The following is a 24,992-nucleotide window of genomic DNA, read 5'->3' on the forward strand; positions in this document are numbered from 1 at the left end:
CACCCGGAGGAAATCCATGGAGACACGGGGAGATTGTGCAAACTCCACACAGACAGTTGCCCGAGGCTGGAATCAAACCTGGGTCCCTGGTGCTGAGGCAGCAGTGCTAACCACTGAACCACTGTGTTGCCCATGTTGTTGGATACCCACGCATTATCCTCCAGGACTAACTGTGCCCCAATCCATAAAGTACAAGGAAAGTCAGCTCTGAATGATGACTGGTCAGATCCTTGATCTCTTATGTATCTCTACAACTGACAATCCGTTAAATCTGCTGGCTGGTTACAGTGGAGCTGCAGGGATGACTGTGGTCCATATTCCAGGTTATAGTGAGACACATCCCCTGACCCAGACTGCTCTAACTGGATGTCTAACTGAACCCAAGCCCCTCGATTGTCTGTGGCAGGATGTCATGAAAGGCAGCAGCTATCCTTGTCGAGATTTAACACCATTCCCCTTCGACAATAATGCACAGCCATATGTTTGATGCATACGCAGACTATTTGGCATGCAGTGTGAGATTAACATAGCACTGTACCATTCAGCAACATGTCCACCCACTCAAGCTGTCTGGTTTAGAGTCTGCACTCAACAGCAAGGCAAAACGGTGGGCCTTTAAAACATGTGGCTGAGGGAGAAAGGCCACCCAAAGGCAAGACAAGCCAAGGCAGAGATGCTGTGAGAATCCAGTTCGGCGCAAAGTGAGTGCGAGTTGAGAGAGTAAGTGTGCGAAGACAGAAATTGCTGGAAAAGCTCAGCAGGTCTGGCAGCATCTGTAAAGAGAAATCAGAGTTATGGTTTCAGATCTGGTGACCCTTCCCCGGAACCTATGGTAGCTAGGAAAATGTTGGTTTGGTAAGAGTAAGTGTGCACCCTTGCCCAATCTATGAGCCGGATGTCTATCTCTTGCAAAGTAGCTTTGCAGCAACCCTTCAAGGATAGCTGCCAGTACACCCCAAAACGTAGCATGGCAGGTGTACTGCAGGTGAATCAGAGATGTGTCATGTTGGTGCAAAGAGGGGGGCCACACATTGGGTGAGAACATCCATGGGTGTAGGGTACATTTGGGTGCTGCCCATGGTGGTGCATTGAGATATTGGTACCCGGTATCCAAGATGGAGATCTGGGGAGCAAGAGACAATCTCTGCCTTTCATATCAGGAATTCTTAGTGTCTAATCCTTGTTTCAGGTGGTAGAATAGAAGAGTGCCTATTAATGAGACAAGATTAAGCAACAGTGAGGGTGATAATGAGCAATAATCCCTAGGTATTCTAACCAGAACTCCATCAATAAACGCATCAACTTAGATCATATCTACCTTCCCTTGAAAAGAAGAACTGGAAATGACATCACCCACCTTAAGAAACCAAGCCTTATACATAGAGAGGCAGGACATACAACTAGTGCTTCACCACAGACTCTCACTGATGTTACCTAGTATGGTGATGAAACGTCTGAAAACAAACCTTCCAGCTCAGTGAGCTAACTGATCATCAACCTGAGCTACAAATCTTCTCAAAAATTGCTAATCCCCAGGTCATTTACTGCTCACTAGTGAGAAGCGCATGTTGATGTCCAGAAATTATTTGAAAGTGCAATTTATTGCTCCCAAAGTCAAGAAAGACCTTGCTTGATTCATCGGGTGATTCTCCCAAATTTCTCACCATAGCCCCACCATTTAGGGAAAGATTCCACCCATAAAGTTTTCTGCACTGAATAGGCAACTAGAATGTGGATTAAAGAATAAGAGAAAGGAAGGAGTGAGTGTAAAATGAACTACCAGAGGTTAAGAGATGGGTAGAAAAATTAAGTGATGGAAAGAGGATTGAGAGCAACAGTTGGAAGAAGAGAATGCAAGAAAAACAGAGGGTGAATTTGGTGGCATGTGAGAGGTGAATAGGTTTGGAAATGGAAGATGAAGTTTCAAGAGTGGAATCCAACTTTGTTGATTAATAAACTGAGTTTTCAAATAAAGTTATATTATTGACAAGGTGTACAGTTTATTTCTTTTCTCGGTTTAGTTGCAGGGAATTTAATGGAATACACTGTTATCACCAAGTGGAGCTTCCACGGTGTGAGATCAGAATGGAAAATTGTGCATTGAGCCCAAAACTTGAGTATGATATTTCTGATTATGTTATTCATTGCAGTTTACCATGAGTGAGAATTACTGGACACCCTGCTTCCAATGTGCACTAAATGGTTATGGATTGAATGTGAGTTTGCCTTGGGTGCACATTTTCAGAGCTTATATTTAAAACCTGTGCCTCTGGGAAACTTTATCACATTAAGGTTCAAGTTATTGTTGATATATAATTTGCTTGCTCTTAAACTTGGAAGATTTGTCATCCTTGACCTAGAAAATCTGTAGTTGAGGAAAGCAGTTTGTTAAGTTAAATAAAAGTTAAGCAGTTTGAATAAAATAAACCAGATTACTTCAGAGTATGGTCAGAAGGCCAAGCATATTACTAGTAAACAGTTAGTAAATTTATACTGGAAAAGTGATAAATTATAAATATTTGAGTAATCGCCGGGCAAGTTTACAAAATCAAAAACAGATTGCTTTAGTGGAAAACTTTGACAGGCCTAATGGTTTTCTCTTGTTGAAAATTCTTCATGTGCTGTCTGGAGTTAGACTTTCTAAACTGAGCTCCAGACCGCAAATTGGAGAACAACACCTTATCTTCCACCTGGGCAACTTACAACCCGGAGGACTCAACATTGAGTTCTCCAATTTCAAATAACCTTCCCACCCATCATCCAACACCCTCTCCAGTCCTGCCTTCTCCCTTCCCTTTCTCCTACTGACTCTTTCTTCCAGCTATCAACTGGATCCATTCCTCCCATCAAACAACCAGATCGTACCCTCTACCCGTATTTACCTATCACTATCTTATCATTTCGCCTCTTCCCCCGAACCTTTATCTGCAGCTCCCCCTACCCCCACCTCCAGTCCTGAAGAAGAGTTATTCCTGTAACATCAACTTCTCCACCTCCTAATGCTGCCTGGCCTGCTGTGTTCCTCCAACCTCCGGCCTGTCTACTTTGGATTCCAGCATCTGCAGACTTTCTGTCTTCCCTAAAAGGGAGCATTCAAATGGTATTCAGAACCAGGGTGTACAGTGGCCTACACACTATTGCTCATGTTCCATAATAGTTCTCTCAGGAAAGGAAAAGGAGACTGGTAGTAAATCAGTGTGTATGCTCCCAATTCAAAAATGGCACCATTATCTATCCATGCAGTTGCACTCATGACATCATGCCAACATAACCTTATCTATATTTAAGATTTAAGAGTTAAAACTAGGATAACACAGCAACAATTCTAATCAGTCTGTAAATTTCCTTGATAGGAGAGTCCCTGATTTAAATGAGAAAATGATTGATTTGTTGTCAGACAATGTTTCACTGCATCTGCATACAGACCAGACTAATGAACTGTCACCAGAAGTGATTTACAAAGAAATTTACAGACTGATTATAACTGCTGCTGCATTTCCTAGATGTTACAATTGGTTTAAAAGTTAATGAAATAAACTGTTAGTCTGGTTACTTGATTCCTGCTTGGAACGTATTTCAGGGCAGCAAACATGGTGGTTTTTGTCATGTTTCGGCCATGTTTAACTCTTTCACGTTTAAAACTTGTGGCTCCACCTAGTAATAACATTCCCATAGACGCATGGTCCATTTACTGGGTGTCTTTCAAAGTGTCAGTTTGACTCAGTGTACCTTACAGCCAAGTAAATGCTTTTAATACCACAAGACACTGCTGCCTCGCAGCACCAAGGACCCATGTTCGATTCCAGCCTTGGACAACTGTTTGTGTGGAGTTTGCACATCCTCCCCGTGTCTGTGTGGGTTTCCTCTGGGTGCTCTTGTTTCCTCCCACAGTCCAAAGATGTGCAGGCTTGGCGGATTGACCATGTTAAATTGCCCATAGTGTTCAGGGAGGTGTAGGTTAGGTGCATTAGTCAGGGGAAATGTAAACATAATAAGGTAGGGGAATGGGTCTGGGTGCGTTACTCTTCGGAGTGGACTTGTTGGGCCAAATGGCCTGTTTCCACATTGTAGGGATTCTATGATGATTGTATAAAGATGTAGAAGCAGAAGTAAACCATTCAACCATGTTCTGCCATTCAATGCAATCATGACTGATCAGTAATCCTCAACTTCACTTTCCTGCCTTCTCCCTGTTACGGTTGATTGCCTTGCTAATTACAAGTCTGTCTATCTGTCTCAGCTCTGAATATACTTAAGAATCCAGCCTCGACATCTCATTACCATAAAGAAATCCTCAGGGTCATTATCCTCTATGAGAAGAAATTTCTCCTCATCTCTGATTTAAATGTGCAACCTCTTACTCTGGGGTTATGTGGCTATGGTCCGAGACTCTTTTCCAAGGGGAAACAACTTTTCCACATTTACCCTGCCAATTCCCCTTAGAATCTTCTACACTTCAATAATTTTGCGTTTCATTCTTCTATATCCCAGTGAACACAGGCCAAATCTACTCAATTTCTCATAAGAAAGTCCCTCCATACTTGATATCAGCATGTTATGGACTCTCTCCAATGTAATATAACTTTTCTTAGATAAAAGGGCTCAAACTGTTCACAGTATTCTGGCAGAGGCCTGACAGGTGTCTTTTATCATTTCAGCAAAAGCTCCCTATTCTTACATTCCAAGCCATTTGAAATAAAGTCCAACATTCCATTTGCCTTCCACATTACTTGTTGAGCTTGGATGCTAGGTTTTTGTGGTTCATGGATGAGGACTCTCTCTGCTATGTAGCTTTCTGAAGTTTTTCTGCATTTGAATAGTATTCAGCTCCTCCATTCTTCATGTTCAATTCTATAACCTCACATTTCCCCACATGAAATTCAATTTGCTAAGTTTTTGCTCAATCTGCCAATATCCCTCTGCAGACTCTTTAGCTCTATCCTCACCCCTTGCCTGCACACTTGTTTTTGTGCAGTGCAGTTGCAGTTAGAATGTAGGAAAGGCAGCAGGCAATTTGTAGGAGCAATATCCACAAACCTCAGGGCAATAGTTACAAAATAATTTCTTTCTATTAGTTGACTGAGGGATAAACTCTTCCCTGAGAAACCCGAGAGGATCAACGTAAGCACAACACTTTCTGAGAAGATTTGTAGCTCAGGTTGATGCTAAGTATGGAAGTTAGCTCGCTGAGCTGGAAGGCTTGTTTTCAGACATTTCGTCACCATACTAGGTAACATCATTAGTGAGACTCTCTGGTGAAGCGCTGGTGGTATGTCCTGTCTTTCTATTTATAGGGCTTGGTTTCTTAAGGTGGGTGATGTCATTTCCAGTTTTTTTTATCCCCAAAGGTAGGTAGATAGGGTCTAACTTGATGTGTTTATTGATGGAGTTCTGGTTAGAATGCAAAGCCTCTAAGAATTCTCATAAGTGTCTTTGTTTCGCCTGTCCTAGGATATGTGTGTTATCCCAGTCAAAACGGTGTCTTTCTTTGCCTGTACGTAGAGAAACTAGGGAGAGTGGGTCGTGTCTTTTGATGGCCAGTTGGTGTTCATGTATCTTGGTGGCAAGTTTCCTGCTTGTTTGTCTGATGTAGTTTTTTTTAAAAACAGTTCTTGCATGGTTTATTGTAAATGACGTTAATTTAAGGAAGGAAATTTGAAGAAGTTATGTCGCATGAATATCCAATTATTCTTTAGATGTGATATCATGAACCCACACACCCAATGATTAACTGTGGTTGGAGGGTGAGTGCATTCCAGGTAGCATTATAGCACTGTAGCCTGAATCTGTGCATTCAGTGTACCTAGAATAGTGGAATCAACTATTTCAATCAATACTACTTCATTAAATTTGCTTTCAAAAATAACCTGCATTTGTATAGCATTGTAAAGATAGCAAAATATCCCAGAGAGGTTCACAGTTAGGATCAGTTGAAAGGAGTAAGGAGGAAAGGCAACTGAAACCAAACTGAGCAAGGCCTTTGAAAGTGAATTGAGATGTATACAGGAGGAGGTGTTTAGAGAATTAACTCCAGAGCACAAAGAAAGATGGCTGACTGATTTGCCATGGCATAAAAGAGAGTGCACTGAGGGACAACATATGGATCAGGAACGGGTGTAATTGCTTAATTATGGCACATATTAACAATTTTATCTGGAATAGTTGAATTCCAATAAGAACTGAACTACAGGGAAATTACAAAGAGTCAAATCGCAGGGAATTTGCCCTCAAGGTTCACGTAAAGTGATACTTTGAGACAGCTAAGCAGACAACTATGCAATCTGATTTGACCAGAAATATGTTCTGCGTCAAAAATAAATCCAAAATGAAAACATGGTAAAGCAATTAGCTAAAAATGTCTTTATTTTTAACTTGTTCACAACCTATGACAGCTGGAACTTATGCAGTGAAAGGCATTGAAAAGAGTTAGCTTTGGAGAACCTCAGCTATCTTTCCTTACTGGTGTGCTTTCTTTGGATTAGTGTGATACAGTCCACCATATCATCCATGCAGTCAAATAGTCCCTGGGTTGTCTTGCTGCAGTGCAAAATCCCAGAGCATCTCTCTGGCCCTTTCAGCTTCAAATAGGCAAGCGAGTAGATGGAGATTTACCAGCCTCCTCAGTTGAAGAACATATCGCATCTTTAAGTGCCTTATCTATCAGCTCTTTTGTGCAGTATTTGGTGTTGTCCACCTCGGCTAATCTGTCACTTCTGTTAGAATCTTCAAGATGACCTCTTGCAGGCAAAGGACAATAATTTTTATCTTTGGGCTGTTTGGCCTCTGCTCCAGCTCACCCATGGCACCTTGAGCATGGTTAATCAATTTGAATCCACCTTAATGTAGGTGGTTGGCAACTGTTGTTTCCATCACCATCCTCCACATCTTCATTACCATGAACAGGTCTTAGCCTCCACATCTTCACTACCATAAACACGGCCAATCCTCCACATCTTCATTACCATGAACACTTCCCATCCTCCACATCTTCACTACCATGAACAGGTCTTAGCCTCCACATCTTCACTACCATAAACACGGCCAATCCTCCACATCTTCATTACCATGAACACTTCCCATCCTCCACATCTTCATTACCATGAACAGGTCCTATCCTCCACATCTTCATTACCATGAACACTTCCCATCCTCCACATCTTCACTACCATGAACACTTCCCATCCTCCACATCTTCAACACCATGAACACTTCCCATCCTCCACATCTTCATTACCATGAACACTTCCCATCCTCCACATCTTCAACACCATGAACATGGCCCACCCTCCACACCTTCATTACCATGAAGATGGCCTCTAGAATAGTTGGATTCTATTGCCGTTTCTTACCAATGACCTAAATAACTGAGGATAAGATGCTATCGGTTGTTAATTCTAAGATTCCGAAACACCCTCACTCAATCCATTGATTGGAACTTTGCTGTGCTGCTGAGAGGCAAGAATATCAGTTTGACACTCTTGATACCAGTGATGTTGGGTAGGGCAGGGCAGTTGGTCTGTAATGATGATAATCTTCCTTTTCCGCCATTGATACATTTTGCCCACTTTCTTGATCAAATTTCAAAAATGCTGCAGGTTGTCCTGGTGGGTTCATTACAGTGTGGACAGTGCTTCGGCATCTTAAGATCATCACGGTTGCACTGACTTCCCCCTCACAAGAAATGGGAGCCTTTTAGCACTGACCTTAGTGTCATGTTTCTTGTTTCACTTTCCACCATGACACTTTTCACCTATAAATATCAAAGAGCAATCTTGCAAAAGCCCAGTTTCATCTGGGATTAAGATATTTCTTGGTACGTACTCAATCAGGATGTGCATGAGGCCATTTTGCTTCCAATCATCTGTCAGTGCTGCCATAAGTGACATACCCTCATTTCTTACCACACAGATGACAATGCCATGCTTCATCTTGAATGGGTCCAGCCATCCATCGCTGCAGATAAATTCCTTGTTATCCAGACTCTTTGCAACTCCCCTTTTCCCGGAGGATTGGACTGGAGATGGGAACACTCTCTGCTCAAGCTGCCATGAACCACATGAGTAGTGCTTCTTCAAACTTAAGAAAGGCAGCCATTCTCATTCTCTTCCTTGCTGAAAAGATGTCTGCTTGTTGAATTGTTCCAAAATGTTACCGCTATGCTTTAGAATAGTTGGTAAATTGGATGATGGAATGCTTAACTCATTAGTGAAAGCTGCTTCTCGCTTTGCACCACCATCTTCCGCTTGTACCAACTTCACTCCGTTTCTGCTCGACAACACTTCTAACTTTCTCACAGGTTTAGCCATTCATACAGAGGTTTTGATGTACTTTCACTGGGAAATCTTGATGTCAAATGATGGCTTATGAAGAGCTGGGTGATTTTGTGCTCTACCATGATCAAATTCCATTCTGGTTGGTTGCTTCGGTGATATGAAAACTTGCACAAGTTTGACTGATCTGCAGTTACCAGTCAAACCTTTGATTTATTGCAGACATCCTTTTACTGTATTTGCTGGTCTGCCAGTGTGAATGGTTGACAACTTGAATACAAGCGAATTCCAGATTATCTGAATTTGACTCATCGCAACTCCATTGTGGATTTTTGCAAGGGAATATTTACAACTTCAAGTAGCAACTGCATTGAAATACATTTCTGTTGTATTTATTGACTTTGTTATTAAATAAACCATGTGTAAAATTACTACTATCTATATTACAATGAATGTAGTCACTAAAGATTCAAACTTAATTTAAACAAACACTATGACTAGAATCTCAATTAATTCGCCAAGACATAAAGGAGCAAGTTGTTGAAATTTATTGACAAAATACTTATTTTCTTCAATCTTGTTTCGTGTATTGTTACCAACAAACTACTTAACAAATTATGCAAGGGAATTTCATTTAGCATTGCGTGTTAATCCTACTTTCACCTGCTCAAATTGTTCCTACTGTTATCTATGGTAGTGATAAAACCATACCCCACTTCAACGCTGTACAGCACAACACCCTCCCTTCACTACAATCTAATTCCAGAAGGACCGAGTCCAAAGGCCTGATTTTATTCAGGATGTGACTGTTACGTAATTGGGGATGAAGAGGGAGTTTTTGAGCACAGGTAGAAGAATTCAGGGGAGGGGCTCTTGTGGTGCAGTGGTAGCGTCCTTACTTCTGAGCCACAGGCCTGGGTTCAAGTGCTTCAGAGATGTGAAATTAAATCTCTGAACAAGCTGATTATAAAATACCTGGACAAGCTCAGGATGAAGGGCTTATGCCTGAAACATCGATTCTCCTGCTCCTCGGATGCTACCTGACCAGCTGTTCTTTTCCAGCACCACGCTCTTCAAGTTCAGGAAAGCCCAGGCCAGCTAGTAGTGAGCTTTGGGATACAACTGACCTTAAATTCTGCAGATACCTTACACACAACCTTCCTGAAGCAAACTTGCTTCATGGTTATTGAGGTCATGGATACATCCCAGCATACACTGCTGCTAGTACACATCTGTGGGTAGGTGAGAATGGAAATGGGAGGAAGCAGGGAATTGTATAATAGCAGGGAACATCCAAAGATTAATCCTTAGCCAGATACATAATGAAGAGGGGAATGAAGGGAAGAAGGGGGCATGCTGTGAAGATTGTAGCCATGGATAGACATCTGAGCAACGTGAGTCCAAAGATCTCTCTTGGGATTCCAAGCAGCATAACTAAGCTCAGAAGGAAACGTTAAAGAAATGTAAAAACAACTTCCCTGGGATTTCATTGTCCCTAGATCCAATGCATTCTGCGTGAAACATCCTGAGCTTAAAATCCCATTGGAGTGATGCCATCCACCCAGACCATTGAATATTTATACTGATTTTTGTCAATGCACGAAGGACACCCCCACTCATTTCGGTGTGCTTAGCACTTCAGACCATGAAGAAATAAGAAGGCAGTGCCCACGTGAAGGTAAGGACATCTCCCAATCACCTAATAGTTTACACAGAACCCACTCTTGTCAGAAACTCACTTTCCCCAACACTCAGTCAACCAAGTTTTGGCAAAGCTAAGTTTTATAATAATAATAATAATTTTTAAAAAATACATAAAAGGCAACATTCACATTTTGGAAATGCATGGCAGTCATTCAAAGTGGGTTACAATAGAAGGGTTAAAATAAGCATATATAATCTGAATGAGAAGAGAGAAAATTAGGTTTCATCTTAATGTATAATTCTCTTAAATAACACTCACGCAAACATGTTCCTGAACAATCCGGGCACACTCAGACTGGGGCACTGACCCTGCTGTGCTTAGTTCGTCTAACAGCAGTGCCTGCAGGTTGAGAACAGCAGCATGAATCTCGAGGGCGCTGACTTGCTTCTCAGCTTTGCAAAGCTGAATTGAAGCCATGCAGACTCCTAGGCTTTCTTCCAGATCCTTCATCTGATTAGCTCTCTGCTGTAGCAGCTCAGCATGGACCTGGAACGACATTGAGCCAGCATCTTATTGTGACATTCACAGCAAATAAGAACTCCAGAATGAAAATGCAAGTCACAGGCAGCGTTAAGTACAGCCATTATTTGGAGCATTTTAGGAGAAGAAATCATGTAAAAGGTGAACTTTTGTCTTTAATGTCACTTAGTCTGCAGTTAACCTCAAATCATAGTACATATTAGAAGCACTAAGCAGACTTACAATCAATTATAAATGCTTGATGAAGAGGCATTTTGTAGTACATTCTAAAACTTTAAATATATACAAAATAAACTTAATTCTAATCTTTAGATCAAAACTTACAAAGAAGAGAGACAAGAGTAGACAACAGAATGCTGGTTAAATAAGAGAAACATTGGGCAATGCATATTTATTCAGCCAAACTGCTGTCAAAAATTAAAAACTCTGTGACTCTAATAAACATAGAAAATTAAACGCTACGTTAAGTAAACAAGTTTGTCATACATTTATCTGACCAAAGACAATAGATGCAGGAGTAGGCCATTCGGCCCTTTGAGCCAGTACCACCATTCATTATGATCATGGCTGATCATCCACAATCAGTATCCTGTTCCTGCCTTATCCCCATAACCCTTGATTCCACTATCTTTAAGAGCTCTATCCATCTCTTTCTTGAAAGTATCCAGAGACTTAGCCTTCACTGCCTTCTGGGGCAGAGCATTCCATATATCCACCACTCTGACTGTAGAAAAGTTCTTCCGTATCTTGCAGCACTCCTTTTCTCAAACCTGCCATGTAAATAATTTTGGGTTGTTGGTGTTCAACATCAGTTTTTGAAGAATCAAAGGCCTCCATTTTAAATACCTGCTCGTGTCCGAAAAATCATGACAGTTCTGGTGGGTGGGTGGGTGGGAGGGAACCTGTCAATAGCCTAAACCTATTCCCTCCACAATAAATTGTAAAGGGCATAATGCAGGACTCAGCCAAGGATCCCACAAAAGGTTGGTGGGGCCTAATCACCAAAGTAGGGTTGCAGCCTGATTCAGAGAAAAATAAGTTTGTGACGTTCTTAAGAGAAAAGTAACGGGAGGCACAACTTGTATGATTCCTGGCAGATGAAGTGAGGAAGGATCTATTAAGATATGCACCACTTTCAACACTCCTTGGAGGGTGAGGGGGCAGATGAAATATTTAGATTGCAACACACGGCAGCACAGTGGTTAGCACTGCTGCCTCACAGCGCCAGAGACCTGGGTTCAATTCCCGCCTCAGGCAACTGTCTGTGTGGAGTTTGCACATTCTCCCCGTGTCGGTGTGGGTTTCCTCCAGGTGCTCCAGTTTCCTCCCACAGTCTAAAAAAAATGTGCAGGTTAGGTGAATTGGCCATGCTAAATTGCCCATAGTGTGAGGTGAAAGGGTAAATGTAGGGGAATGGGTCTGGGTGGGTTGCTTTTCGGAGGGTTGGTGTGGACTTGTTGGGCCAAAGGGCCTGTTTCCACACTGTAAGTAATCTAAAAAAAATGTCTTTCCAAGTCTGCCATATACACATGATCTCTACCATGAAACACATATACTATAGGTAGACATCTTAACTTTACCTCAATAAAGTCCCTGTGTTCAACAAACTGCTGGTTGTACATGTGAAGCATTGTGTTAGAAGTGGGATTGAGGTGAGTGCTGCAGAGCTGTAAGAAAGTAAAACCAAATACAGGGAGATACGGGTACATATGGAGCTGTGAGCTGCCAGCAAACCAAAAACAGAGATCAACAAGGCAAGCCACAGTTAAACCATCAGTTGAAAGAACATGGCTTCAGCTTTTCCCATACTGGTCCTATTCAAATGACAGGGGATAATGTACAAAATTGGAATTTCTTCCACACATGATGGCAGAGTTTTGAAATAGCAGTAGATTTACTGGGCTAGCCAGAACTGTTACAAGTGACTACACTTTCATCACAGTTGGGAACAGACTGTTTCCAAATATATTCCACTCTAAACCTTAAACTTTAAAAGCTTTGAAGGCATACTTGGAGCGCCAAGTTAACATTACAAATGAATGGGCTGTATCCAATATTTGGGGTGAAAGAGAAAGAGTCCATAGATCAAAATATAATGTCATTAAGTCAGTTCACAGAAATCTGCCAATTTTCAGAATTAAAGGATAATCTAATTAAAGACAGGATTGTATGAGGCACATGGGACACAGCTAGTGAAAGAAGAGAAATAGATATGCAGGAGATTGACATGTGCAGAAATCAATCAGCGACTTGAACACATTTGTGGCAGAGCAAACCAATCTTGCATTGTGCTGAAAAACCCTCCAGGCACAAAGAGAAGAATAATCATGGACAAGGGGTAGGATGGAAATACTGCAGAAAACATCATGCAATGGCAAAGACATGTCCAGTCTGGGCAAAGCAATGTTCTCACTTCAAGAATCTGAAACAATTTGTGCACAAGGGTCAGGCTAAAACGAACAACAAACAGATACATATGGTCACTATAGAACCCTTGGCTTTGGGTTCTGATACACCCTACACCAAACTGATTCAGTTAAGTCAATAGGTGAGACATGATTTGTGACTGTTGGAATAAGAACTGCAGAGGAAGACGTCAGGTCAACATAAAATATCAGTAGACTCTACTGTTTCATGAAATGTCATGACCTTATCAGACCTGTGGTAAGTGGCTCAACATCACAATCCAAAAATGAAGCCCTTGGAAGTAAGCTGAAGACTATTTTGACAAGACTGCTGAACCACTGCCAGTGTTAAGTATCAGGGAAATGGTCAGGGTACAAACCTTCAATGCTCTCAACAAGTCAGTCAAAGTGGCAGCTTGGGACCTACAACTGTTACTTCAATCTTACACTGTGGAAGTGAATGACCACATATATCATTAACAACCACAGGCACATGCACCCAACAGGAGAAGTTGCTCGTGAGCTGCAGGTGGCTGATCAGGAAGAAGTGAATGTACCACTTGCATAGATCACGCATCAACCATCAGAGCCAGAGGTTGTCAGCTATCCATCAACAGATGCCCCAGCAAGAAGAAATGGCACTCCCTGTTGATACAATATTACTGAGATGAACAGCCAATGACAATATGTACCAAAGCACACATGCCAATAAAGAGACCAGATGATTTAAGGACTGTGCATGCAATGAATGTGCATAGTCTGATGGGAACAATGAACTGTTAAGGCATGAGAACATTCATGTAAATAGTTGGTAACTTGGGTAACTTGAAACGAACATAAATGTATGCAATTTTGCTTTGTATATAAAGGGGATCTTTGTATTGCAATGTAATCATATAAAAAATCTCCCTTTTGGTCTGTGATTATAAGATCTCTAACATGAGGCACACACACTATAGGCAGACACACTGACTTCACTTCAATAGAGTCCTCCTGTTGAACACACAGACATTATATGTACATTCATGGACTCAAGCATAATTAGTTACATTAATTGTAGGCAGCATGGTGACTCAATGGTTAGCACTGCTGTCTCACAGCATTAGAGACCCAGGTTCAATTCCACCCTTCAATGACTGTCTGTGTGGAGTTTGCACATTCTCCCTGTGACTGTGTGGGTTTCCTCCGGGTGCTCTGATTTCCTTCCACCATCCAAAGCTGTGCAGGTTAGGTGGATTAGCCATGGGAAATGTACAGTTACAGGGATGGGGTAGGGGGTTTGGTCTGGGTGAAATGATCTTCCAAGGGTCAATGTGGATTCAATGGGCCAAATGGCTTATTTCCACACTTTAGGGATTTTATGATTAAGTAGTAGCTCTTTACAGGGCCAGAGATATAGAGTCAAGAACAGAAGAGCAAATTCTTTGAAAGCTCAAAAATTGTCTCGAATGCAGTGAGATCCTATGACAACCTCCAGAACAACAACTTGAACGCCAAACTCTATTTCTTGTCCCACTTTAAAACTGGGACTTCTGTGTTTTGTTAGAACACACAAAGTGTTACCCCTCAAGATGTATCTTGTTACTGCCAGCTACACTATAGATGGTCCCATGAGAATTACTGCACCACATTTACACTCCCAACAACAGAAACAGCTGGAAGAAATTCCAGCAGAGAGCCAACTAATCCTAGAATGCTCCAATCCTTTGAATTTTGCAAGACATACCGAAATGCAAAGCTGGAGGCAGTGTAACTTTATGCAGAAATATTATGCCTGCACCAAAAAAAAACTTTAATGGGACTTAAAACTATGGAAACCATGGATCCAAACTAAGCCCCAGACTGGTCTGCTCTCACCTCCACCATGAGTTGGGATGGCTTATCCCCTACTGTCCTATTAGAATATGGAGGTTTGTTGTCTCAACATGACCATCTGAGATAAAGGAAGTCCTCCTGGTGAAATAAATGGGATATTAAGTTTTAGAGTCAAACTGCCAAATTTATCCAGTGGCAAATAAACAATCTCACAAGCAATATATCTGTAAGGCTTCTATTTTTCAATATCAGTAATATTGTAACCTCAAGGCAGTCATGAGATGTATTGTTTCATTAAATTTGTTCCATTATGTTGATGGGTGAATCGTTGCATTTGAGCTGAAAATAGCATTACCGTATCAGGGCTGGGACTACCCTCAGCGTGTGCCATGTATCTATCAGTAAAAACATAAGACAAGGAGTTTTCAGGAATGCTTTGTGGGTCTAATAATTTGAAGCATACTTCCTTCTTAATTGGATTTATGAATTATTTCCCTCATGCCCCGTTTCAGACATTTGCAGGATTTGTCATAACCATCAGTGGAACAGTGGACAGATGAAGGGCACAGGGAAATGGCTTTTCACACCCATTCCAATAACTCATGACAAAACCTGTCAGATACAAGAAGCAGCTTCCTGCATAACCTACTTGCTTTTAGCAGTTGTGCTAAAAATAAGTTAACAGCAGAAAAAGCAAATCCAAGAACAATAGAATTAATTTTAAAAGGTAGGCAGTGAGAGACATGTAGACACTTAATATTTGTGCAACAATTGTATGAGTAATAACAGGGGCAAGCTCAGACATTTTCTGAAACAAAAACAGAAACTGCTGGGGAAAAAAATACTAAACAGAAAAGCAAAAGAACTGCAGATGCTGGAAATCAGAAACAAAAACAGAAATTGCTGGGAAAACACAGCAGGTCTGGCAGCATCTGTAAGAGAAAGCAGAGTTAACACTTTGGGTAAATTGATCCTGTTCTGAGGTCTGAGGGGTCAGGAGGTTCTGAAGAAGGCTCACAGCACACAAAATGTTAACTCTGATTTCTTTTAATAGATGCTGCCAGACCTGCCGAGTTCCTGTTTCAGATTTCCAGCATCTGCAGTTCTATGGGGAGGCTGGGGGGAGGGAGGGAGGTTCAGATATTTCCTAGCTATTTAGTACAATCCTGATCTGCAAGCTTGGGAGTTACAGCGTAAAGGACTTCAGATTTCCTAAAATGCGGTTATTCACTCTTCTAAATCTTCAGTAATATTCACTCCCATCAATTGGAATCTATCTACATAACAGGGGAGTTATTCTGAGTTCTGATCTGCAGTGGCATATCTCACCTGTCACGGGAAATTGCAGGCAATCTGCCTAAATACTAACGATGGCAAGAACGTGGATAACCTACTCTGACTACAATTTGGTCAATACAAAGATATTTTCTGTGGCCATACCTGGAATCATTTTTAATTATACAAAAAGGAAGTGAAAATTGATTACAAGAATATGAATACCAGCAGATTCAGTTTCCTTTACTCTATTTTTTACATATCAGCAAGTCTTATTAGCCTACTGAGGGGACTCAAATTCACTCATTCATTACCCAACATTTCATAGGAAAATATTATTTGTATCTCCTACACTGGCACACAGTCAAGCAGGTTATGTCTACAACTGAATACATGCCTGTTGCTCCACATGAAGTGTGTCTAATTTGCTCTACAAAAAATACATATACAACAATATTAAGTGAGTGGAAAAATCTTTAACAGTAGTTAGTGGAGAGTGTGGTTTGGTTAAGTACTATAAATTACTCAAAGAACATGCTGCTTGATTCAATCAGCTAATTTGTGGGACATACAGCCCATGTATCAGGCATTTCACTGACAACAATCACAATGCTGTTCAGTTACACAGTATACAATAAGTGATTTTGGATTGACAGCAGCATCTTGTGTACCAGTTGCATATCCATTGCATAGTAGCAGCATGAGGCAGCTTGCTCCATTAGTTGCTCAAATGTTTGAAATAGTCTGCCTAACATAGACTGGCCATATTTCCTTCTCCATGGCAATGTTCAAAGTCAACTTCCAACCCAACAACACCCTTTTCTTTTGTAGTATAAATTGCTCTGAGCATTTGAAATTTGGTATTCTTGCATGTTCCCTGATGAAAGATGAAGACAAAGTTTTGACAAAAGATTTCCCTTCCAGCAGTATCATGTTATGTGAAACCAAATGACTTTTACTTTTGCAAAATTTAAACATATATTTCCTGCTCTTTCCCAAGCTGTGAAATTGGAATAATTTATCAATACACATACATTCCAGCCCTTTCATTAGTTTATAAACCTGTATCAGGTCACCTTGAAGTCATGTTGCTCAAATGTAAAAAGGTCTGGCTGTTTGAATTGGAGTACTATAGTTCTTTAAGCAGGGAATTAATCACAGTTCTCCTTTGAAACTTTTCCGAGGCACAAAGCAACATTATTGAATATCTCTACAACTTGCTTCTTAACACATATCAGTCTATTTCCTTCCTATAGCTGCTAGTTGACCAGAGGCATTAATCACCTCCACGAGCAGTTTCAAAGCAGGACACCTTTTAGGACTCTGAAAACTTTTTACTTGAAATGTCAGTCTTTTGATCTGTTTCAGCAAGTCGAGGACACCGCATGCCAAATAATAATTATAGTTGAACTTGAACTTTCCACAGAGCTAGAACTAATGCTACCCTTCAAAAAAAAAAGGCAGTACAGAGGGAGAAAAGCATAACATTCAACTTCATGCAAACACTCACCCTCAAATGCAATTCTTCTCATGTGAAAATGCCATGGTCAACTGCTGGGAAAACGTTTACTTATTCAACAACAAAAAAAGAATACTTGGTTCAGAACAAAGGCTGCTCCATTAGGATTATAAACACAAGATATAAAAAAGCTATCTGGACACACTTGATATATATTTGATAAATAATGGACTGTATTAACAGCAGTTCTCAACTGCTTCGCTTGCAGTAATCCCTTAGAGAATGGTTAAAATGTGAATATGGAGTCAAATAGTATAGATGCAGTTAAGAGTGAGTTAGTGAGGGCAAAAGCAAAAAAGAACAGGACAATGAGAAATAAGGGTACGCAGCAGTCTCAGTATAGGCAATAGGATGTAAGAGTAGAAGTAGGCCATTCAACTCATCAAAACTGCTATGCTATTCAATTAGATCATAGCTGTTTTGATTGATAATCCTTGACTCCACTTTCTTGCCTTTCCCCTTTAATTCCCTTACTGATTAAAAATCTGCCCATTTCAGTCTTGAATATACTTAAAGCTTCAACCTCAACAATCCATTCCTGATATCAACTGAGTGAACGTTCTCCGGACTGTATGTAATGCCAATATATCTTTCCTTAGATAAGAAGCCCAAACTGTTCACAGTATTCCTGCTTAGGTCTGACTGCTACCCTGTATAGTTTGGTTAAAACCGCACTATGTACATATTCGATTCCCTTTGAACTAAAGGCCAACATTCCAATTAGCTTCCCTATACCAGTTGTACTTTAACCCACCTGGTTGATTCATGTCCTTTAGGGAAGGAAACTGCCATTGTTACCAGCTCTACATAAAACTCAAGACTCACAACAATGTGGTCGATTCCAAACTGTCAGCTGGGCAACTAAGGATGGGCAATATACGCTGGCCCAGCCTGTGATGCGCACATCTCGTGAACGCACAAAAAAAACTTGGTGCTACCTTTTGGTGATTCATGGACAGAGGCTCCTAAATCTCTCTTAGCTGTAGCTTTCTGCAGTCTTTATCCATTTAAATGACATTTTGCTCCTTTATTCTTTCTGCCAAACTGAATTTCCACACATATATTCCATTTTCAAGTCTTTGCCACCTGTCTATACCCCTCAGCAGAGTCTTTGTGCCTTCCTCACCAATTGTTTTTTTCACTTATTTTTTGTAGTGCCTTTGCTGTTAGAATACAGAAAAAAAAACTGTAGGCAATTTGTAGGCAGCAAGTTCCCACAAAAGTGATGTAATAATTACAAATTATTCTCTATTAAATGATTGATGGTTGAATATTGCATTGAGCACCATAAACAACAGGATCAACATGAGCACTATAATTTTCTCTTTTAATGAAGGGAACTTGACATAGTAACATGATCTAAATTGATTTTGATTTGGTTTTTAGTCAATATTGTCCAAGAGGTGAATGGAATATATTGGAACTAATGAAACTCCGGACTCATATTATGATACAACTAAGAATGAGATTGCACAGAATACTCTAAAGGAAACAGTTAGCAAGTGAGTCAATGCTTCAGAAAACATTCTCAATTAAAGAAATTCTCTTGTTGATGTGGTTTTGAGCAAAGGCACTGAACTGAAGTAGAAGGAGAAGAAAGCACCGAAGTGAAGCTGTTTTGACCCACTCTGATCCCAAGATACAGCTAGATTTTAGCATGTGTTGACTCACCACAGGATGAGGTGTGGTGTTATCTTAATAACTGAAGTTAGTGTGAAGAACCCTGTAACAAATGCTTCATGTACTTTAACAATGTCAGAGCAGACTGGCTCAAGTTGTGAAAGAGGCATTAGTTATCATTCATGGTGTTATTTAGATCCACAACTACTTACATGATGGAAAAACATTTTGCTAATTCATGATCAAATCCTGACAGTCATTTTCGGTTCATAGAAAGGAATAGTTGCCTTAGCAACAGCACTGCTACGGAGATGGGCATTGATTCAGATGCCCCTTCAATATGATATTAAATATCATTAAATTAATAGATTGTGCACATGCTGACTTATTTCAGACTTCCTGTGAAGCCTTATCCATATCTAACCATTGAGGTTCCTGAGAATAACATTACATCCACAAATGACATGCCAGATAAGTTCGGAGAAAAACTTGCGAGGATTGGTGTTCAGGAAAGAGCTCAATTACCTCATGTATGGTTGGCCAAATAAAAGGGTAATGATGAGAAATTGCAGGAGTATTTCAATATGAACTGAGTTTAGATCAAGGCAGAGTTCTTTGTTGTTAAAAAGTCATTATTTTGTCAAGGATTAGTAATAAATTGTAAGAGGGACATTATGAACAGCATTCCTGATGAAGGGCTTTTGACTGAAATGTTGGTTTTCCTGCTCCTTGGATGCTGCCTGACCTGCTGTGCTTTTCCAGCACCACGCTTTTGTCTCTAACCTCCAGCATCTGCAGTACTCACTTTCGCCTACATTATGAAGAGCATGCAGTCCATATGAAAAAATTAGTAACAATATATTTTTGGTTTTGAAAGGTAGATAGAGATATAGAAGAAGTGGTTAAAAGTTGTGAAGTCTTCCTCAGAATAAGAAATGATGCATCTGCTGCTCCTTTAATTTCATGACTGCACAAAGGAAAACCATGGGAATATGTTTATATGGTTCCTTTGGAGTGGAAAGGAAAGAGTACCTTGATTTGGTCAATACCTGTGGTAAACTTATCCAAATTATTATGCATTCATGGAATATGGGTACACCTCCAATACATGGACTGCAGCGATTCAATAAGGTGGCTCACCACGGCCTTTGCAAGGGCAATCAGGGTTATGGAATAAATGCTAGCCTATTCACATCCTGAGAATGAATAGAAATCCATTGATACTATAGTGGTTAGCATTGCTGCCTGTCATGGGATAGACCGGGGTTCAATTCTCTGCCAGGGAGGACCTGACTGTTTTGGAGTTTGCACATTTCCCCAGTGTCTGGTTGGGTTTCCTCTGGATGCTCTGGTTTCTTCCCACAGTCCAAAGATGTGCAGATGAGGTGAATTGGCCAAGTTAAATTGCCCATAGTGTTAGTGCATTAGACAGAGGGAAATGGCTCTGGCTGGGTTACTCTTCGGAGGGTCGATGTGGACTTGTTGGGCCAAATGACCTGTTTTCACACTGTAGGGAATCTAATCTAATTACATTTAAAGAAGTGGCTAAATGTTTAGTCTGTCCTCAATTCCACACATCTCAAAGCAATGGAGGTTTGAAAAGTTGGTTTATAATTTGTGCATTGCCAGAAATGTCAATGTTAGAAAACAGTCCACCGTTTAAAGTTTAACACACACTAATACCATGATATGACCCAGCACAGAATATCAGTGTAGAGGTCTTTCCAGAAGCATTTTCTAGATAACAAGCTAATCAATAATTTCAAAGGTTTTCTTTGACACAAGGAGGAAAATGTGTAGGTCTCTTACCCAGTAAACCCTGAGGTTCCCCACCTAACATGGTGCTAGGACAAAATTTAATTTGCTTTAGGCCTCCCATCAATAGCAAAGAGAAATGCAAGGCAAAGTGAAGATGGGTCTTAATTCATTTGATTTGACACTTAGAGAGCTCAGTGGTAGTCAGAAGGTCATGGTGAAAAACTACCAAGAGGATAAAAGAAAAGTATGTGATTGAAATTGCTATAAAGAGTCAAGGTGCATTCATCTATCCAATGAAGACTGGAAAGAGACTCCATCGTATTATTTAAATAATTTAATTTAATTTAAAGAAATCTGACCAAGGGACAGCATGAGCAACATCTCTTATAGTTCCACCTGAAGTTATGACTAGATACATCAGATCCCAAAATAAAATCTGGCTTGGTAAATTCTTTCTTTTTGCGTCAACAAGGTGGTCTTTTACTGAAAAACAAACACGCACTGGTGCAGATTCATGTTTAGTAACAAAGCTGGGGTTTATTTTCAAAAGAAGGTAAAATAGAATAAACCAAACTTTGTATTAAATTTAAAGATTTCCAAATACATCGTAAAATGCAATCCCATTAATCACAACAACACTCCTTTACAGTTCTCACATCAGAGAGAGTTTCCTTATTTTCACAACTAATAGGCTTAATTTAGCTGTCACTTCTATTCACCGTCTTGAGGATCTGATAGCCTCTTCCTGGATATTTTATACATAGCGCTTAGACTTTCTCAGCTTCAAATAAACCCTTAGGATTTTAACCAACATATCTGGTCACAATGAGGTAACCTCCTTTTTAACAGTCTTAAGCTACCTCTCTTTTTCAGAGGCAACTATCTTACACACTTAGCTTTAGCTAAGACGTCTGCAAACTGCTAAACTGAAACTCCAACCTTTTCTTTCAAGTTATTTGATGTTTGCTTTAAAAAAATTCTGGAGACTTCTGTTTGAAACATAATGCATTACATTGTTTAATTTCTTCACTCATCGACTCTCCAATGTAAACAAATTTCCCTCAGCCTCCAAAACTATTTATTTCAGATTGCTTTTAAAAGGAGAAAGCACCATGGCTACAAGAATACCTACATAAACATCTTTAAAGCCTTTCAGCATATAGCAAACCCATATGACACTATTTCAAAATACAAACATCCAAAATTAATCATATTAAAATATTTAGAAATCACACATATAATGCCACATCAAGTCTCATGGCTTTAGGATTGATTAGGGATAGTCAACATGGCTTTGTGCATGGGAAATCATGTCTCACAAACTTGATTGAGTTTTTTGAAGAAGTAGCAAAGAAGATTGAGGAGGGCAGAGCAGTAGACGTGATCTATATGGACTTCAGTAAGGCGTTTGACAAGGTTCCCCATGGGAGACTGGTTAGCAAGGTTAGATTTCATGGAATACAGGGAGAACTAGCCATTTGGATACAGAACTGGCTCAAAGGTAGAAGACAAACGGTGGTGGTGGAGGGCTGTTTTTCAGACTGGAGGCCTGTGACCATTGGAGTGCCACAAGGATCGGTGCTGGGTCCACTACTTTTCGTCATTTACATAAATGATTTGGATGTGAGCATAAGAGGCATAGTTAGTCAGTTTGCAGATGATACAAAAATTGGAGGTGTAGTGGACAGCGAAGGTTATCTCAGATTACAATGGGATCTTGATCAGATGGGCCAATGGGCTGAGAAGTGGCAGATGGAGTTTAATTTAGATAAATGTGTGATGTTGCATTTTGGGAAAGCAAATCTTAGCAGGACTTATACACTTAATGGTAAGGTCCTCCTGAGTGTTGCTGAACAAAGAGACCTTGGAGTGCAGGTTCATAGCTCCTTGAAGGTGGAGTCGCAGGTACAGAGGATAGTGAAGAAGGTGTTTGGTATGCTTTCCTTTATTGGTCAGAGTATTGAGTACAGGAGTTGGGAGGTCATGTTGCAGCTGTACAGGACATTGGTTAGGCCACTGTTAGAATACTGCGTTCAATTCTGGTCTCCTTTCTATCGGAAAGATGTTGTGAAACTTGAAAGGGTTCAGAAAAGATTTACAAGGATGTTGCCAGGGTTGGAGGATTTGAGCTATAGGAAAGGTTGAATAAGCTGGGGCTGTTTTCCCTGGAATGTCGGAATCTGGGGGGTGACCTTACAGAGGTTTATAAAATCATGAGGGGCATAGATAGGATAGATAGACAAAGTCTTTTCCCTGGAATGGGGGAGTCTAGAACTAGAGGGCATAGGTTTAGGGTGAGGGGGGAAAGATATAAAAGAGACCTAACGGGCAATTCTTTCATGCAGAGGGTGGTACGTGTATGGAATGAACTGCCAGAGGAAGTGGTGGAGGCTGGTACAATTGCAACATTTAAAAGGCATCTGGATGGGTATATGAATAGGAAGGGTTTGGAGGGATATGGGCCAGGTGCTGGCAGGTGGGACTAGGTTGGGTTGGGATATCTGGTTAGCATGGACGGGTTGGACCGAAGGGTCTGTTTCCGTGCTGTACATCTCTATGACTCTATGAATTTGGACACAGGCAAGGAAATGTCATGTTGGTTATTATGTACCTTCCTCCCTCAGCTTATGAATCAGTACTCCTTCATGTTAAACAACACTTGGAGGAAGCATGGAGGGTGGCAAAGGTGCAAAATATACACTGGGTGGAGGACTTCAATATCCACCATTAACAGTGGCTCGGCAGCAGTACAATTAACTAAGCTGGTCCGGTCCTAAAGTCCACAGCTGCCAGATTGGGTCTGCAGCAATTGGTCAGAGAACCAGTAAGAAGAAAAAATGTACTTAACCACATCCTTACCAATCTGCTGCCTGCAGATGCACCTGTCCATGACAGTATTGGTAAGAGTGACCATCGCACAGTCCATGTGGAGATGAATTCCTGTCTTCACATTGAGAATAACCTCCATCAGGTTGTGTGGCACTATCACCATGCTAAATTGGACAGATTTTGAACAGACCTGGCAACTCAAATCCTGGCATCTATGAGGCAGTGTGGGCCATCAACAGCAGCAGATTTGTACTCCAGCACAATCTGCAACCTCATCACCTGGGATTTTCCCCACTCAACCACTACCATCAAACCAGGGGGAACAACCCCGCTTCAACGCAGAGTGCAGGGGGGCATGTCAGGAGCAACACCAGGTATATCTTAAAATGGATGTGTCAATCTGATGAAGCCACCAACAGCACTAATTGCAGGCCTAACTGTATAAGCAACAAGTAAGATAGAGCTAAGCAATCTCACAACCAACTGATCAGATCTCATTCTGCAGTACTGCCAAATCCAGTTGTGAATGGTGGTGGACAATTAAACAACTCACTGGCGGAGGAGGGTCCACAAATAATCCCATCCTCAATGATGGGAGAGCCCAGCACATCTGTGCAAAACATTAGACTGAACCTTTCACAGCAAGCTTCAGCCAGACGTGCCAAGTGATTGATCCATCTTGGCCTCCTCCAATGGTCTCCAGCATTACAGATACCAGTCTTCAGACAATCTGATTCACTCCACAGGACATCAAGAAACGGTTGAAAGCACTGGATACTACAAAGGCTATGAGCCCTAACAACATTGCGGCAATGGGGCTAAAGACTTGTGCCCCAGAACCTGCTGCTTCTCTAGCCAAGCTGTTCCAGTACAGTTACAACATGGTATTTATCTGACAGAAATTGCCCAGGTATATCCTGTACACAAAAAGCAGGGCAAATCCAACCCGACCAATTACCGCCCCCTCAGTCTACTTGCAGTTATCAGTAAAATGATGGAAGGTGTCATCAACAGTGCTTTCAAGCAGCTCCTGCTCAGTAATAACCTGCTCACTGATGCCCAGTTTCGATTCCACCAGGGCCACTCAGCTCCTGACCTCATTACAACCTTGGTTCAAACTTGGACAAAACAGCTGAATTCCAAAGGTGAGGTGAGAGTGACAATCCTTGACATCAAGGTCACATTCAACTAAGTGTGGGTCCAAGGAGCCCTAACAAGATTGGAATCAAAGGGGATCGGAATTGGAGTCATACCTGGCACATAGGAAGATGGTTGTTGTAGTTGTTGGAGGTCAGTCATCTCAGCTCCAGAACATC

General features: G+C 40.9%; 1 protein-coding gene across 4 annotated transcripts in view; it reads right to left on the bottom strand.

Moving 5' to 3' along the window:
* Positions 1 to 24,992, bottom strand: part of LOC140485653 (limbin-like) — a 188,549-nt gene that overhangs the window by 36,100 nt on the left and 127,457 nt on the right. For all 4 annotated transcript variants that reach the window (XM_072584027.1, XM_072584028.1, XM_072584025.1 and 1 more), the window contains one exon: positions 10,234 to 10,461. In XM_072584027.1, coding sequence (XP_072440128.1) covers positions 10,234 to 10,461 — 228 coding nt within the window. The remainder of the gene's footprint in view (positions 1 to 10,233; positions 10,462 to 24,992) is intronic.

The sequence above is a fragment of the Chiloscyllium punctatum genome, chromosome 14, assembly GCF_047496795.1.
Source record: "Chiloscyllium punctatum isolate Juve2018m chromosome 14, sChiPun1.3, whole genome shotgun sequence".
Classification (NCBI taxonomy): Eukaryota; Metazoa; Chordata; class Chondrichthyes; order Orectolobiformes; family Hemiscylliidae; genus Chiloscyllium; species Chiloscyllium punctatum.